The following is a 13,622-nucleotide window of genomic DNA, read 5'->3' as shown; positions in this document are numbered from 1 at the left end:
AATAAATATCAGTATTGAGGACAAATTAAACTATACTGATGCTTCATTCCTGTGATTGCTAGTAGAAAATGAAACTCAATATTTTTAGCACACTAAATGTAGTCAAGTAGTTTTTAACACATTAATTTGAAGTCTAGATCTCACATCCAGGAAATCAGTCTGGCAACATATGGAGAAATTAAATTTACACATTTTGTATGACCTAAAACAAATGAAAAAACTCAAATAGAATATTAATTACAGTTTTCAAAAAAATAATCCATTATCTAGCTTTTTCCTCTAATTTTCTTTGTAGCATTGAAACCTTCACCTTTTATGTTTGCAATTTAATTTTAAGCGAAAACTTAATTAATTTATTTATTTCATATGTCCCTCTTGAGCCTCCATACACAAAGCGCAGTACCGCCGCGTCCCGCTTTTTTGAACAGCGTTGTACTGCGGAACACTTTTCATCCAATCACAGGCCGCTGGCGCCACCGGGCATCCGAATCCACCAATCACTTCAGCCCACTACAGCAGAGGCGGGACTTCCGGTTGCTCGTATAAACCAACTGAGGCCTCCCCATGCGGTTTTGATCTGGACTCGGAAGCTAAACCGAAACGGTAAGAGTGCTACATCTGCTCCATTGTGGCAATTGTGGAGTATTTTAAAAAAACTCACATTGCCCCCCAGGTTGCATCTAAACTGTTTTTGCTTCGTTTACACCAGAAATTTGCTTTTTTAGAATGAAATCGCTTTTTTCATTGTTTGCCTGCGGTGGAGGTATTAGCTAGCTTTTTGTAGCCTAGCCCTAGCATGAATAGCTTAGCTTATCCATTCGTCTTCCTCATATTTCCTGATATTAGCTATCTGCGTGGCCTGTTTTTCTTTTCTTAGTTTACACTCGCATATGATATCCGCCAATAATGTGATCGGAGCCCACCTAATAAATGAACGAAATCGCTGTTGCCGTTTAGCAAGTTAGCTTGCCACGCTAGCAATGGTTATGCAACACAATGGCTTTTCAGTGTGTTGACGCAGAGAGGCTAACCGGTTTTGAGAATTCGTTAATGTACGTTTAGCTTCAAGGCTGCTGTTCACCCGGGTTTTTTGTTAGTAGTTTTATTTTATTTTTTTTACACCTTATGGAGATTATCGCAACGCTTAAATGCGTTTTATTGTAAAACTATAACTGCGTTCGCGTTTGAATAGATTAGTGGGTTGTACACAACAATACTAATCCGCTGTAGGTTGTATTTGAGGTTATATTACCAAAACCGTAAACCACACTTCATGTTCTCTTAAAATTTCCACGCTTTATTTCGTAATCCTTTCATAAAGTAATTGTTTACATTTTTATGGTAAGAAGGCGGCTTTGTTAATGGACTCCACCAAGGAATCCTCCCCTTTAAGTTAAGTTGAATGACTCGAGGCTACTTTTTGTTTCCAGAAACACACAATGGCTGAGAATGATGATAACGAGCTGCTCGACTATGAAGAGGACGAGGAGCCCCAAGGAGCCCCCGAGAGTGCAGCCCCCGCAGGCAAGAAGGAGGTGAAGGGCTCCTACGTCTCCATCCACAGCTCAGGCTTCAGGGATTTCCTTCTCAAGCCAGAGCTGCTCCGTGCTATCATCGACTGTGGTTTTGAGCATCCATCTGAAGGTAGGAAATGTTTTTACTTTTATGTGCGTGTGTGTTCAAAGTTGGAAAAAGTTTATCCTAACCAATGTATGGCCAGACAACTACATGCACCAGTTTAAACAATCTCTTTTGTGTTTCAGTTCAACATGAGTGCATCCCACAAGCCATCCTGGGCATGGACATCCTGTGCCAAGCCAAGTCTGGTATGGGCAAGACGGCCGTGTTCGTGTTGGCCACATTGCAACAGATTGAACCCGTCGATGGGCAGGTTAGTGTTTGTGTCTCGGCACACTGTGTTTTCGGAAAAATACAGAGTTTGGTAGCAGAAATTGAGCACTCGACTGGAAGTTGTTTTGGTTTCAAACAAGTTTGCACTCAAGTTTATCTGAGTTTTGTTAATTGGTATTGGTTTTCATGTGGTACATGGTCCCTGTTGCGTATTTTTTTTTAAAGAAATAATAATAATTCACATGCACATGGTTATATTATCCGCATTTCACGTTACATAGGTATGTGTTCCTCTGGCATGTAGTTTTGTCCATCGCCTGAGTATGTTTCTGTGTGTCTGCTCCCAAAAGGTATCTGTATTGGTCATGTGCCACACACGAGAGCTGGCCTTCCAGATCAGCAAAGAGTACGAGCGCTTCTCCAAGTACATGCCGACTGTAAAAGCAGCCGTGTTCTTCGGTGGCCTGGCCATCAAGAAAGACGAAGAGGTCCTTAAGAAGAACTGCCCTCACATCGTGGTGGGAACACCGGGACGCATCCTCGCCCTGATCCGCAACAAGACCCTCAGTCTGAAGAACGTCAAGCATTTTGTCCTGGATGAGTGTGACAAAATGTTGGAGCAGCTAGGTGTGTTTCTTTTTTTCGACCTCTGTGCGTCTACTTTGTATTTTCTGTTCAGACTCTAATTGGTTCCTGATCCCCCCCTCCCTTTTCTTTGTATGTGGCAGACATGAGGCGCGATGTTCAGGACATATTCAGGATCACTCCCCATGAGAAGCAAGTCATGATGTTCAGCGCAACTCTGAGCAAAGAGATCCGACCAGTCTGCCGCAAATTCATGCAAGATGTGAGTAGATGATGGAGAGTTGTTTTTTGTTTTTGCCAGAGAACCCCAGCTGCCGCACATTTTTTTTTAATTTATTTACTACCTCCTAATTGCCCCCACCTGCTGTCTCCTCTTCAGCCCATGGAGGTGTTTGTGGATGACGAGACCAAACTTACACTCCACGGCCTGCAACAGTACTACTGCAAGCTGAAGGACAGCGAGAAGAACCGCAAGCTGTTTGACCTGCTTGATGTGTTGGAGTTCAATCAGGTAAGTGGGCGGAGCTACTGCGATGTCCATAGCATGCTGCATGTTAAATTGAGTTTTTAATAATTGAAGAGGTAGAACCCCTCCACTCGACTTTACTACAGCTACCGAGGAAGCCTCTATTGTAGAAATGAAATATGTCTCCCAGCCCTTAATGACTTTTACTACTCGTATAAATTTTATGGTCTTAAGATATGAACTCGTGGACTCTGACATCCAGCTTCCAGTTGGTGGCCCGTGTTTTAATGCCTGCGCTCCGCCTCTAGGTGGTGATCTTCGTCAAGTCCGTGCAGCGCTGCATCGCCCTGTCTCAGCTGCTGGTTGAGCAGAACTTCCCTGCCATTGCCATCCACAGGGGGATGACTCAAGAGGAAAGGTGAGACCATCGTCTGAACATCTTCTTCTTACACGCCCGCTTAAACATGACCTCCAGTGAGGTCCACATCCTTCAACTCGACACATTATTGCCTTCAAAGGTGGGACACAGTCCAGTTATGCCGAACAGCAGCTGTGTTATTAATCCCCCCGGCTCTCCGTGTACCCCCTGCTAGGTTGTCTCGCTATCAGCAATTCAAGGACTTCCAAAGGCGGATCCTCGTGGCTACCAACCTCTTTGGGCGAGGAATGGACATCGAGCGTGTCAATATTGTCTTCAACTACGACATGCCAGAAGATTCCGATACCTATTTGCACAGGGTGAGTGAACCAGTGTTGTGGTGTGGAAGCCACTGCAAGATTCTGGGAGATGTGTCAATTCCTGTGCATGTTTTTGAGATTATCACTCATTCTTGCTTTCGCTGCATCCATCAGGTGGCCCGTGCTGGTAGGTTTGGGACCAAGGGCTTGGCTATAACCTTTGTGTCTGACGAGACCGATGCCAAGACTCTGAACGAGGTGCAGGACCGCTTTGAAGTCAACGTGGCCGAGCTGCCGGACGAGATTGACATCTCCTCTTACAGTGAGTGTTTCTGAACAGCCAAGACTCTTAGTAATGTTGGTTGTTAATTGTTGTTTGTGGATGACAGAGCTCTTAAGCATTTTACAGTATAAACATCATGCCATCAACGCTGAAGGTCTCACCACAGATAACCTTATCTCATCTCACACTTAGACTTTAATGATGCACCAGGGAAACTACTCGCTTACTGACGAGGGTTGCGGGGGTTGCTGCCGCGGCCTGTCCCAGCTGCCCACAGATAATCAGCCGCCGCAATAAACCTTTAGCCATTACGGCCACAAGACCAGAGCAGTTGTTGCTGTCGTGTAGCTTCCGGGCTTCCGTCAAATCCCTCACACGTTTAACCTGCTGACGAAAAGCTGGTATGCTCAGCTGTTGCTCATTGTGCAGATTTCTGACGCGTCTCTTCTCCTGTGTCCCCCCCTACAGTCGAGCAGTCCAGATGAGTCCTCCGACCAAGCAGAAGCCTCCTCTTCATGGATCTTGTCCTGTGTTTGGAAATAGATGTACTTCACTGTTGAAAGCTCTGCGTTTTCCCCTATATTCACAAGTTATTTTTATTGTCAGTTTTTGGGGGTGGGTGGGGCGGTTTTAATTTGTCTTTTATGTTTTTGTTTTTTGCTTAATGGAATTAAAACTTTTTATAAAATGCCATTTTACTTTTGTTTTTACTATTGTCTCTACCCCATTATCTTTTGATTTCAGTCTCGATGCAGAGCTTCAGGGAAACATTAAGATGAATCATTGTGAGGAACGACAGTTTAGCTTGTTTTATTCTCCCATCTGTGTCCAAGCTAGAATTGTATAGAAAGTTTTTAGTGGAGGGGAAATTTGACCCCTAGGTAGTAATCAAGTATTGATGTAGTGAGTGAACAGAAATTTGGCTCATGGCAGCTCTTTCTATAACTTTCTAACTGAATGCCTCCAATAAATGAAGTCACCAAGTGGAGTCCTAGTGGTGAATTTGCAAAATTTTGATTAGAAGATAATGTCGTTGGTGCGCTGTATTATAATTAACTGATACTCGCTTTGTGTGTCTGAGTATTTTATTGTGAAAAGATGAAAATAAAATGTGTAATGCTGACCAGACAACATAACAAGGATCTAGCAATGATGATGACTCCTTGTTATTGATTATAGCCGTGCAAGCTAAATAAAATTGGGAATATTGCAAAATGGTGTAGCTTTTATAGTCCACAAGAAGTATAAATTATATATAATAGCTAATCCATAGGTTTATAACGAAATGTGTTATTTGGTGCAAACGTTTCTAACACAGGCCATGTGTTCAAATTAAAAAGAAACTAAATGCCTACTCGTAAAGCGCAAAGTTGGGTTTTTGGTTCAAAATACCACAAAGTTAAATACTAAATTGCTGCTGTTAATCTCAAATAACTTCAGAGCTAAATAAAATTTTAACAGTGAGCACAGGCCCCTATAGAAATGGGTTTGGTGCGACCTTTGGCTCTAAACTAATTACCGGGTTGGATGTTGGCGTTTATCTCAAAGCACCACTGAGCTAAACACTTTTTGCATTTAGCTGAAACCACTGCATGTTAGGATGTTAGCATCAAGCTAAAAGTACCACAAAGCTAACATCTTGATGTGACGATGGCCTTTAGCTCAAATCTTTTTGGAGCTAAATGTTTTATGGTAACTTTGCATTTTGCTTAGACTTAGCACTGTGGAGTTAAATTCTGGATGTGAGGTTAGCATTTAGCTAAATAGCTTAGGGTGGTGCTAAGCTTAATTTTTACAGAAACGTTAGCCTTTACATCAAAGCATTGTGTATCCGAGCGAGATGGTGAGCATTTAGCTAAAACCACTTAAAAGCTAAATCCGCTCAAAGCATCACAGAATTTGCCTCAAAACAGTTTTTCTTTTGTTTTGAGGGAGATGTTGGGATTTTGCCAAATGTTTTAGAGAGCTGACTCTAGTTTAAGCAGATTTTACCGTAATGTCAGGAAATGTATTCTCTCTACAAAAGTTCACGCAGAGTAGGAGTGAAAATGGCTTTATTCAAAATGAAAAATAATGAACAAATCTATAACCACTTGTCTGTTAGCTAACCAGCTTCCAAGAGAAGTTACTTTTAGCCTCTGAGTTTTTTTTTTTTTTTTTAATCTTATATCCTCAAAAGCAGGACAGAATATTAATGATGGTATTAAATGTACACTACAAGTCATACAATCATCATGCTTTCAAATTAGCACTTAATGCTCATATAGGATCTGAACACCGCCTCGTTCAGTGCTAAACTATACATCGACTCATTTTAAGAATAATGATTGGCCCTTATACAGCAGATACAACTACGGAGAAGTTAACAATGCATCTGTACATAGCTGCTCTATAGTGTCCCTTAAAACTAGACATACAGTACCAAAACCACAGCATCTACATGGGCACATAGCAATGACACCAAAACAACACTTTTATCACGTAAAATGAAACAAGATTTTGGGCCAGCAGAGACTTTATTATTATTTTTTTTTTTAGCTAAGAAGATTTATTGTAGAAAAAAATGCAAAAGTGTTGAAATTTATGGCACAAGATCTATGATATATTCACATGACATACAAGATTAGATCATGAATCAAAGCTGTTGTAAGGTGCACAGACTTTAACCCGAGTACCATTTATTTCTTGAAGATGCCCCCCCCTCCTTTAAATCTGTCCTGATAATACAAGGTCTGAACAGGCCCTATGATGCCGTGCCCCTCGATTACAGGCCACATTAGACACCCAGAGCGGTTCTACCCGCAAGTCACAGATTACATGTTTACCTCCGCACGCGCAGTTTTTCAGAATTTATTTTTACAGCAAACCAGAGAGTGGTTGATTTTCTCTCGCTGCCCTTCAGAGTCAGGATTGTAATTTGCACAGAATTAGGCGGTTGACTTCTTGACGCCAGAATTCCAGGCTTGTTCCTCTGGCGCTTGCTAAATGTCTCGGTTTCTCGCGGAGGCAAGGCAGAGGATGAGTACAGCTGTGTAAACAACCTTTGACATATTCTCCGCTAAAGCACACAAAGCCTCGACCCATCAGGTTGGACTCTTGTCTTTTTCCAGTACATACCTCCTCTCCTCCTGCATCATCCATCATTAGATATGGTTTTCTGACCGCCGTGACCTCTGACCCTGGGTTAAAATCCCGAATATGTGAGGAGTCCTCCTCTCCCTCTCGTGACTGACAGCTCTCAGCTGTTTTAGTCTTGTTCAGGCACACTGATGCTCCAAACATAGCAGCGCCGCCTCTCCTGGTGGCGGGCCGCTGTGTCATCACGTCTGTCTCAACAATAAATACCAGTGAATAAATACCATAAAAAGACACAAACCACATTCCTGTCAGAACATCTGAGATGCTCCTCCATCTTCTGCCATCCCAGTCTTTTCCGCCGAGTCTTCATTTGGTTTAATCAATACTCACATGTTGGAGTGTGCAGACATTTGATTCCAGCTGCATCACATTTTGGCTCTACGGCAACGTCAGACCCGCTTTTCTATAAGCTAGCAGGAAGCTCAGCAACTGCGATGTGAATCCACATCACCAACAAAAGAGAACAAACATGACACAAGGAACAACTCTGCTTGCGTGTTTGCGTGTCCCACCCCCTTTGCTCCATCATTCCCAATGAAAGTCCCAGAGTTCAGGGAACATTTGAAGCACGGCAGCAACATGGTGGCCCCCGGTGGCGTCCATGTTTTACACAAAGTTTTAGTCGCAGTTTGAAGTCTGACCACGGCCAGAAACAACCTTTTTTTTTTTTTTTTTATCTACACTAAAGCAGGGGCTGGTCACTTTGCTGAAGGTGGAGGTAACGTTCATCTGATTCATTCGTCTTCTCTCCATTCCTCCCCAAATAAGAGAGAAGATGTTTTGACATGTGCACCTCGCTCGCGTCTACTCATAGATACACTAAGGACAGCTATTCTATTAGGGGTATCGCTAGAGGGGAGTTAATGTCAGTTTTTTTTTTTTTATGAAGGAATGTAGGTGGGGCAGGGTCGCGGTACCACTAGTCCTTGAACTTGTGCGTGTCGCCGTAGAGCCACCGCTGAGGAGGCATCGCGGCCTCGTTGAGATGGTTGCACTCGTCACTGCACTTGCACGACTGGATGAACATCACGGACCGGCTGAAGCGCTCGCCGTCGGGGCAGGCGAAGCTCACGTTGGCCGTGCGGGTGCGGCGGGGCGAGCAGCAGCGCCCGTCCCTGCATACTCCACAGTAGTTGGGCCTGTACAGGCGGGTGCTCCTGCAGCCGGCGTAGGACAGACGATGGGGCTCTGGGGCTTTATGGGTGCGAGAGCACTTCCTTCCTTTCTGCGGGTGGAGAAAGAAGAAAGAGCGTATTCAGTTTTCCAGTGAAAGGAGTTTATTAAGAATGTAAAACCTTAGAAGCAGCTTCATAGGGTGTAGTGCTACACTTGTGTTGTACAAATTTAAATTTCGGCCCAGTGATGGTGCCTTATCCTCATCCCAACTCTTCTGTCCATCACTGCATAAAGCCCTTTCAACGATTTGATTGGCCCCGCACCTCTTTTCTCAACAAAAGCCGTTCCAGGCAAACCACCCCCAGAAAAGATTTGCTTGTGTGGCTTCCAGGCCCCAAGGTAGACTTGAATGGATGTACCAAATTCAAGGCGAGCCAATCCACATTTTCATTCAAAACCACAAACCCCATCCTAAGGTGATGCTTGGGGAACAGTCGGTTGGATTTGCCCTCAGGAGAACACAAATATCTGTGCACATGCATGCGGCCGTCTGTCCAATAGTTGCTGAGCAGACCGTATGCGGCTACGCTGCACCATACATAATGTGGAGCAGGCTTAAAACTGCCCTCCAGTGAAAGCTTTAAAAGGATCACAATCCGATTTGTTCGGAATCAGAGCTGCAATCCTGCAGCAGCAACATCAAGGACCATTGTCCAAAGCATGAAAAAACAAAGTGAATGTAGTCAAGTACGGGAACTGGCACAAACAAAATAAAGGTTAGAACAGCAGATGAGTGTTGTAGCGGGCGGCGTGCCAACAATAGTTGAGGATTGACGCTGATGCGCGTTTACCACCCACGGCCACTCCGCAAACACCAAGAGGAGCACAGTGGAACAGGTGCATAACAACCCCATCAGCTCCACGAGTGGCTCAAGGCAGGAGGCAGAAATGTTTCTGAGCGCGTTGTGTTTGAAATGTGAGAGAGGGACAGAGTGGGCGAATCAAGTGCTCTTCAAATCACACGGCGCATTTCGCTCGGAGCAGCTGTCAGGCGCAGTGTCGTCAGATCGGAGCTCCACAGCCCATCAAATGAGGGAGGAGTTTCTGAAGTTAAAGTGGTATCTGTCTTATCATTGAACTCTCCACCAGGAAACAAACAGCCGTATTTTTGTGTGTATTTTCCACACGGCAACAGGACTGTGAATAGATAGATGGATCAGTAATGGACTCCAGCTACAGAAAGATTCAGAGGTGGGGGCTGTATACGTGCCATGATATTAATACCAATCTGCTCCCTTGAGAGCAAGTCTTTCCTGAATCTATTTAGCCTGGTGTCCGGACTACGTGTTTGTAGGCCATTAGAGGAGGCAATATATCCCTTTATAAGAATCTTAAAAGCTCCAAACGCATTCCTCACCTTAACGGGGATGGCCATGGAGCTGCAGGGTCGAATGTTGCACAGACGCGTCTCCTTGATCAGCTTACACCGAGCATTGTCATTGGTAACGCGAGAGGAAACGCCCATCCCGCAGCTCCGGGAACACTGGGACCAGGAAGTGGTCTGGACCACACACTCGTCTCCCACCTGCCTCCAGGCTACAAAGGGGCGACAAAAGAGAAGGGCGCATGATGATCGACAACGGACGGTGCGCGAGAACATGGAGCGCCAGAGACAGAGATTAGCAGAGAGTCAAACTGGGAGGAAAGTGGACGTTGGGAGTAAGAGGGAAAAGCAGGGGTGCGGAGATGCAAAGCACACTGGCCTTATTCAGTGAACAGGCAACAGTGACGCATAGAGAGGGTGATTACAGAGAGGGGAAAACTGGGTGACAGAGGTATGTGCTGTGTGAGGGCAGTGTGAGAGAGAGGGAGAGAGAGAGAGAGAGAGCACCTCTGGTGTGCAAGGAGCCAGTGGAAAACAAGCCTCACATAAACGCGAACACACATGCACGGATGCAGAGGAGAGGGGCTAACAGTGAGGCCGTTTGTGCGTCGGCGGGCTAACGCGGCTAAAACATAAATATGATGCTTTACTGCGCGGAGGAAACAGACGGCACTCTGAGGCGACTCGGCGGCACCCTGTCTTACCGGCCAGGTGCTTGTTTCCACGGTGCTTTTCCCACTTGCGCCCCACCTCCATCAGCTCATTACCCAGGGCGTCCTTGTCCTTCTTGGGCTTGTGGGGGTATAGCTTCCGGTAAGGTTTCGGGTAAGGCTTTGGGAAGGGGTAAGCCGGGTAGGGGACGAAGGGGTAAGGCGGGTACGCCGGAATTTGGGGACGATGCTGCGACGGGGTCAAGGCGCCGGTTCCCTTGTGGCAGTCGACGCTGAGGCAGCACTGGCCTGGGACCTTGACCAGCTGCGGGGAGGGACAGGAAGGGGACGCCAGGGGCACATGGCTGGGGCAAAGGGGCACGCAACCTACGGCTCCATCGATGCAGGTGCACTGGTGCTTGCAGCCAGCGCGGAAGTTCTCGCCATTTTGATATATCCGCCCGTTGTATTCGCAGGAGCGTCCGTCCGCCTTTGCTGAAATCAGTCAAAAAAAAGGAAGATTAGCATTTAATACACATGGTGAGTAGACCATGAAGTGAAAGAGAGACACACTGTCTCAAGCCCTATTCTTAGACCAGAAGGGAACTTGTTTACAATGTCCTTCCCCTTCGCTCCCTCAGCGGGACTCCCCATACATACAACACCCCCGGTCACCCCCTCTATACAGAAACACCCCCAAATAAACACCCAAATAAAAATACCAGTGTGCATGCATGCGTGCGTGTTTGTGTGTTTCACGGGAGCTGTTTGTGTAAGCGAAGTACTTGCATAAATCCCCCGGACTTGGCCGGATTTCAGTCGCGAGCTCATGAAGGTGCTCGTTTTTTTTTTTTTTTTGAAACGTGGCACTGGCTTCAAACCTCAAGCCCCTATCAAAGAGAAACCCCAGCCGCCCGCCTCAGAAGCCAGATTCCCCCACCCTGAAGTTACACATTCCCCTCGCTCAACCTCCGAGCTGTGCCCAATCTAAACCCGAACCCCCCCCTCCTCCCCGTCCTCTGATTCAGCGTCCCGCCAACCTCCTTTGGCACCTACCCCTGCAGATGCCATGGGTGCGACCCACGTCGTTGCCATAATTGCACTCCAGTCCCTTGTGGTGGTCACAGGGACGGCCCTCGTGGCAGTCTTGGTTGAGCTGGGCGGCGCACACCTTGCAGCAGCCGCAGCCGTCGGGGACCGAGCTTACCCCCGGGGGACAGGATGGGGGCCCTGCCGGACACTCGCACACCACCGGACAGCCGGCGGTGACCTGCAGGACAGCGCAGAGTTAACCCGAGTAAACCTACCAGAGTAAATAAGTGGGAGTCACAGTGGAAGCAGTCAGGACACAAATCGTCGGACTCATGTTACCAGATCAGAGAAATTCCTTAAAGTGTGTGTGCGGCTAAAACATTGCCTGAATGCTCAGCACTGTCCCAAACTGCCACCGGGGGTATCTGTGACCCTCTGTCGCCTTCCGCTTGGCATTCGGGGATGAAAGGGATGTTCTCTGAGCCCGTCCCTCGTCCCCCACCTCACCGCTCCTACATCTTTTGTTTCCCATCCTCCTCTAAGCCCAAACGCACAACAAAATCCCAACAGGCATTAAAGATGACAGCGAGCGACGTCGGTCTGCCACTCTCTAAACCCAGACCAGGTCCTGGTTTCACATTTTAAACAACAACTCTACATTTTCAGTATATTATATAATAAATATGTTGTGTTACATTTGAAATATCACCTTACCAGACGTGCTCCTGCAGCTATTTATAGTGTGCAGGAGTACGAGTTCATATTGACCTTAGGTGTATTTTTATCACCATATAACTCTTGGATGATATTACTGTAGCGCAATTTTAGACCTACAGTAGAACAGAGGCCTAAAACACTTAGACGGACCCTTGACAGACGGAAATGTTCCCACTTGGGAACCATTTATCCTTTATCATGTAATTAACAGATGCAAACTGACATTATTTATGTACCAGCTTTAATTACTTGCTCTATACTCCTACAAAATCGACCTTGTAAAATATGACGCACTATTATACACACACTCCAATTCATTAGGAACAGGACGAGATGTGTTAGAGAAAGCTGTTGATGCAACTGTGTTTTCAATCTGGAGGCTGATGTGGTTTAGACGCGTTACAACATAATTTGTGAGTGCACCAGGCTAAATAACAGTATTTAATTCAATTCAGTTTAACTACGCCACAACCTGAATGAATTACCATTTTCCTGACGCAGCTTCAACATAAACTGAACATTATAACACGTCGTTAAGGAAGAATTAGAGCAAAATCTTACTTTAGAAAGCATTGCTTTTCACCTGGTGAGTGCAAACTATTAATAACCAATAGATAAAATAACAAAACTTGCTCCACAATGACCAGAAACCAGTGTGAAATGGACTGAGCTTTTAATTAAATGAGTTATTCATTTAGCCTAACAGGTTCCTGAGAAACCCTTGAAAAGTCCTCCGCTGGTCCACAAACCCCACTTTGAAAACCACCTAAAAGCAGCTATGTTATAATTCAGCTGTGAGGACCCGAACATTGACCATTAACTTTATGAGACAGATTATTATTTTTGACGTGCAGTCACTGACAGTTGTTGGCCGATTAAGCCGAAAATTGGGCTCAATTCCGCTGGAGCTGCTGTTTCACGTGAGTCCCCCCCCCCCCCATGCACGAAGCCAAAACAATGACAGACAATAAACTTACCAAACCAACTGTCGCCACCTGCAAGACAGCAAACAATAGCAGTACCCCCATGCTGTCAGCGGACTCACATAGAAGAGGTGGTGGTGTGTGGGGGTGCTGGGAGGGGGGGTGTTTAAAAAAAATATCACAGAAAATGTAAAATCCTCCAGAAACAATAGCTTTTGTCCATAAGGGTTAAATCCGACTCTCGGAATTGTCCTCAAATGTCCTCCATCACTTTACATCGATCAAAGGTTGAGCCCTGGTTTTATATCAGCCCCGTGCTTCTTATGGAGGCCACGCCCACTCCGCGCCGCTCTCAGCCAATTAGAACGCAGGCGCGCAGCCAATGTTTCCCAATAAGGGAAAGGGAGGCGGGGATAGGAGGAGGGGGTGGGCGTGGCCGCTGAGCTCCAAACATTAGAGAGTTGAGGTCTGAGAGCTTGGAGGGGAGAGGGGGCGTGGCCGAGCATGAATGCAGTCATTCATAAAAATTCAGAATTACTACATTCCAAAGAGGACCTGGCTTCGGGGCGTTTATTTATTTATGTTTGGGTGAAAATAATATTTTCGATGCTTTAAAGTTCTTTTCACACGCATACCTCTGTCCGGCTGCTGCTTTGTGAAAAGCAAAATAAATATACTCAGCTGCTGGTCTGTGCTGCATTAATACGAGAAGCAGCCATGGAAAACAGCGAGGAATTTCCTTTCCTCCTCACCCATGCTTTTTAAAAATACTTTTAGACAAGAGTTGGACATATAAAGT

At 45.7% G+C, this 13,622-nt stretch overlaps 2 protein-coding genes across 2 annotated transcripts; one reads left to right on the top strand and one right to left on the bottom strand.

Annotated features, from left to right (window-relative positions):
• Positions 1 to 471: 471 nt before the first annotated feature.
• LOC124998211 (ATP-dependent RNA helicase DDX39A-like) lies at positions 472 to 4,851 on the top strand. The gene is made up of 10 exons (XM_047572453.1): positions 472 to 603; positions 1,431 to 1,644; positions 1,764 to 1,891; positions 2,202 to 2,478; positions 2,580 to 2,698; positions 2,816 to 2,947; positions 3,211 to 3,320; positions 3,496 to 3,640; positions 3,755 to 3,902; positions 4,332 to 4,851. The coding sequence occupies exons 2-10, from the start codon at positions 1,440 to 1,442 to the stop codon at positions 4,346 to 4,348; spliced, it is 1,281 nt and encodes a 426-aa protein (XP_047428409.1). The 5' UTR covers positions 472 to 603; positions 1,431 to 1,439; the 3' UTR covers positions 4,349 to 4,851.
• Positions 4,852 to 5,900: 1,049 nt separating this feature from the next.
• si:ch211-106h11.3 (CCN family member 1) lies at positions 5,901 to 13,084 on the bottom strand. Its single transcript, XM_047572771.1, has 5 exons — positions 12,878 to 13,084; positions 11,208 to 11,421; positions 10,206 to 10,646; positions 9,535 to 9,713; positions 5,901 to 8,226 (listed from the first exon to the last, which is right to left on the bottom strand). Exons 1-5 carry the CDS (start codon positions 12,926 to 12,928, stop codon positions 7,921 to 7,923), a joined length of 1,191 nt encoding a protein of 396 aa, XP_047428727.1. The 5' UTR covers positions 12,929 to 13,084; the 3' UTR covers positions 5,901 to 7,920.
• Positions 13,085 to 13,622: the final 538 nt, after the last annotated feature.

The sequence above is a fragment of the Mugil cephalus genome, chromosome 20 (genome assembly GCF_022458985.1).
Source record: "Mugil cephalus isolate CIBA_MC_2020 chromosome 20, CIBA_Mcephalus_1.1, whole genome shotgun sequence".
Lineage (NCBI taxonomy): Eukaryota > Metazoa > Chordata > Actinopteri > Mugiliformes > Mugilidae > Mugil > Mugil cephalus.
The sequence above is the reverse complement of the archived record's forward strand: the minus strand, read 5'-3'. Positions and strand labels throughout refer to the sequence as shown.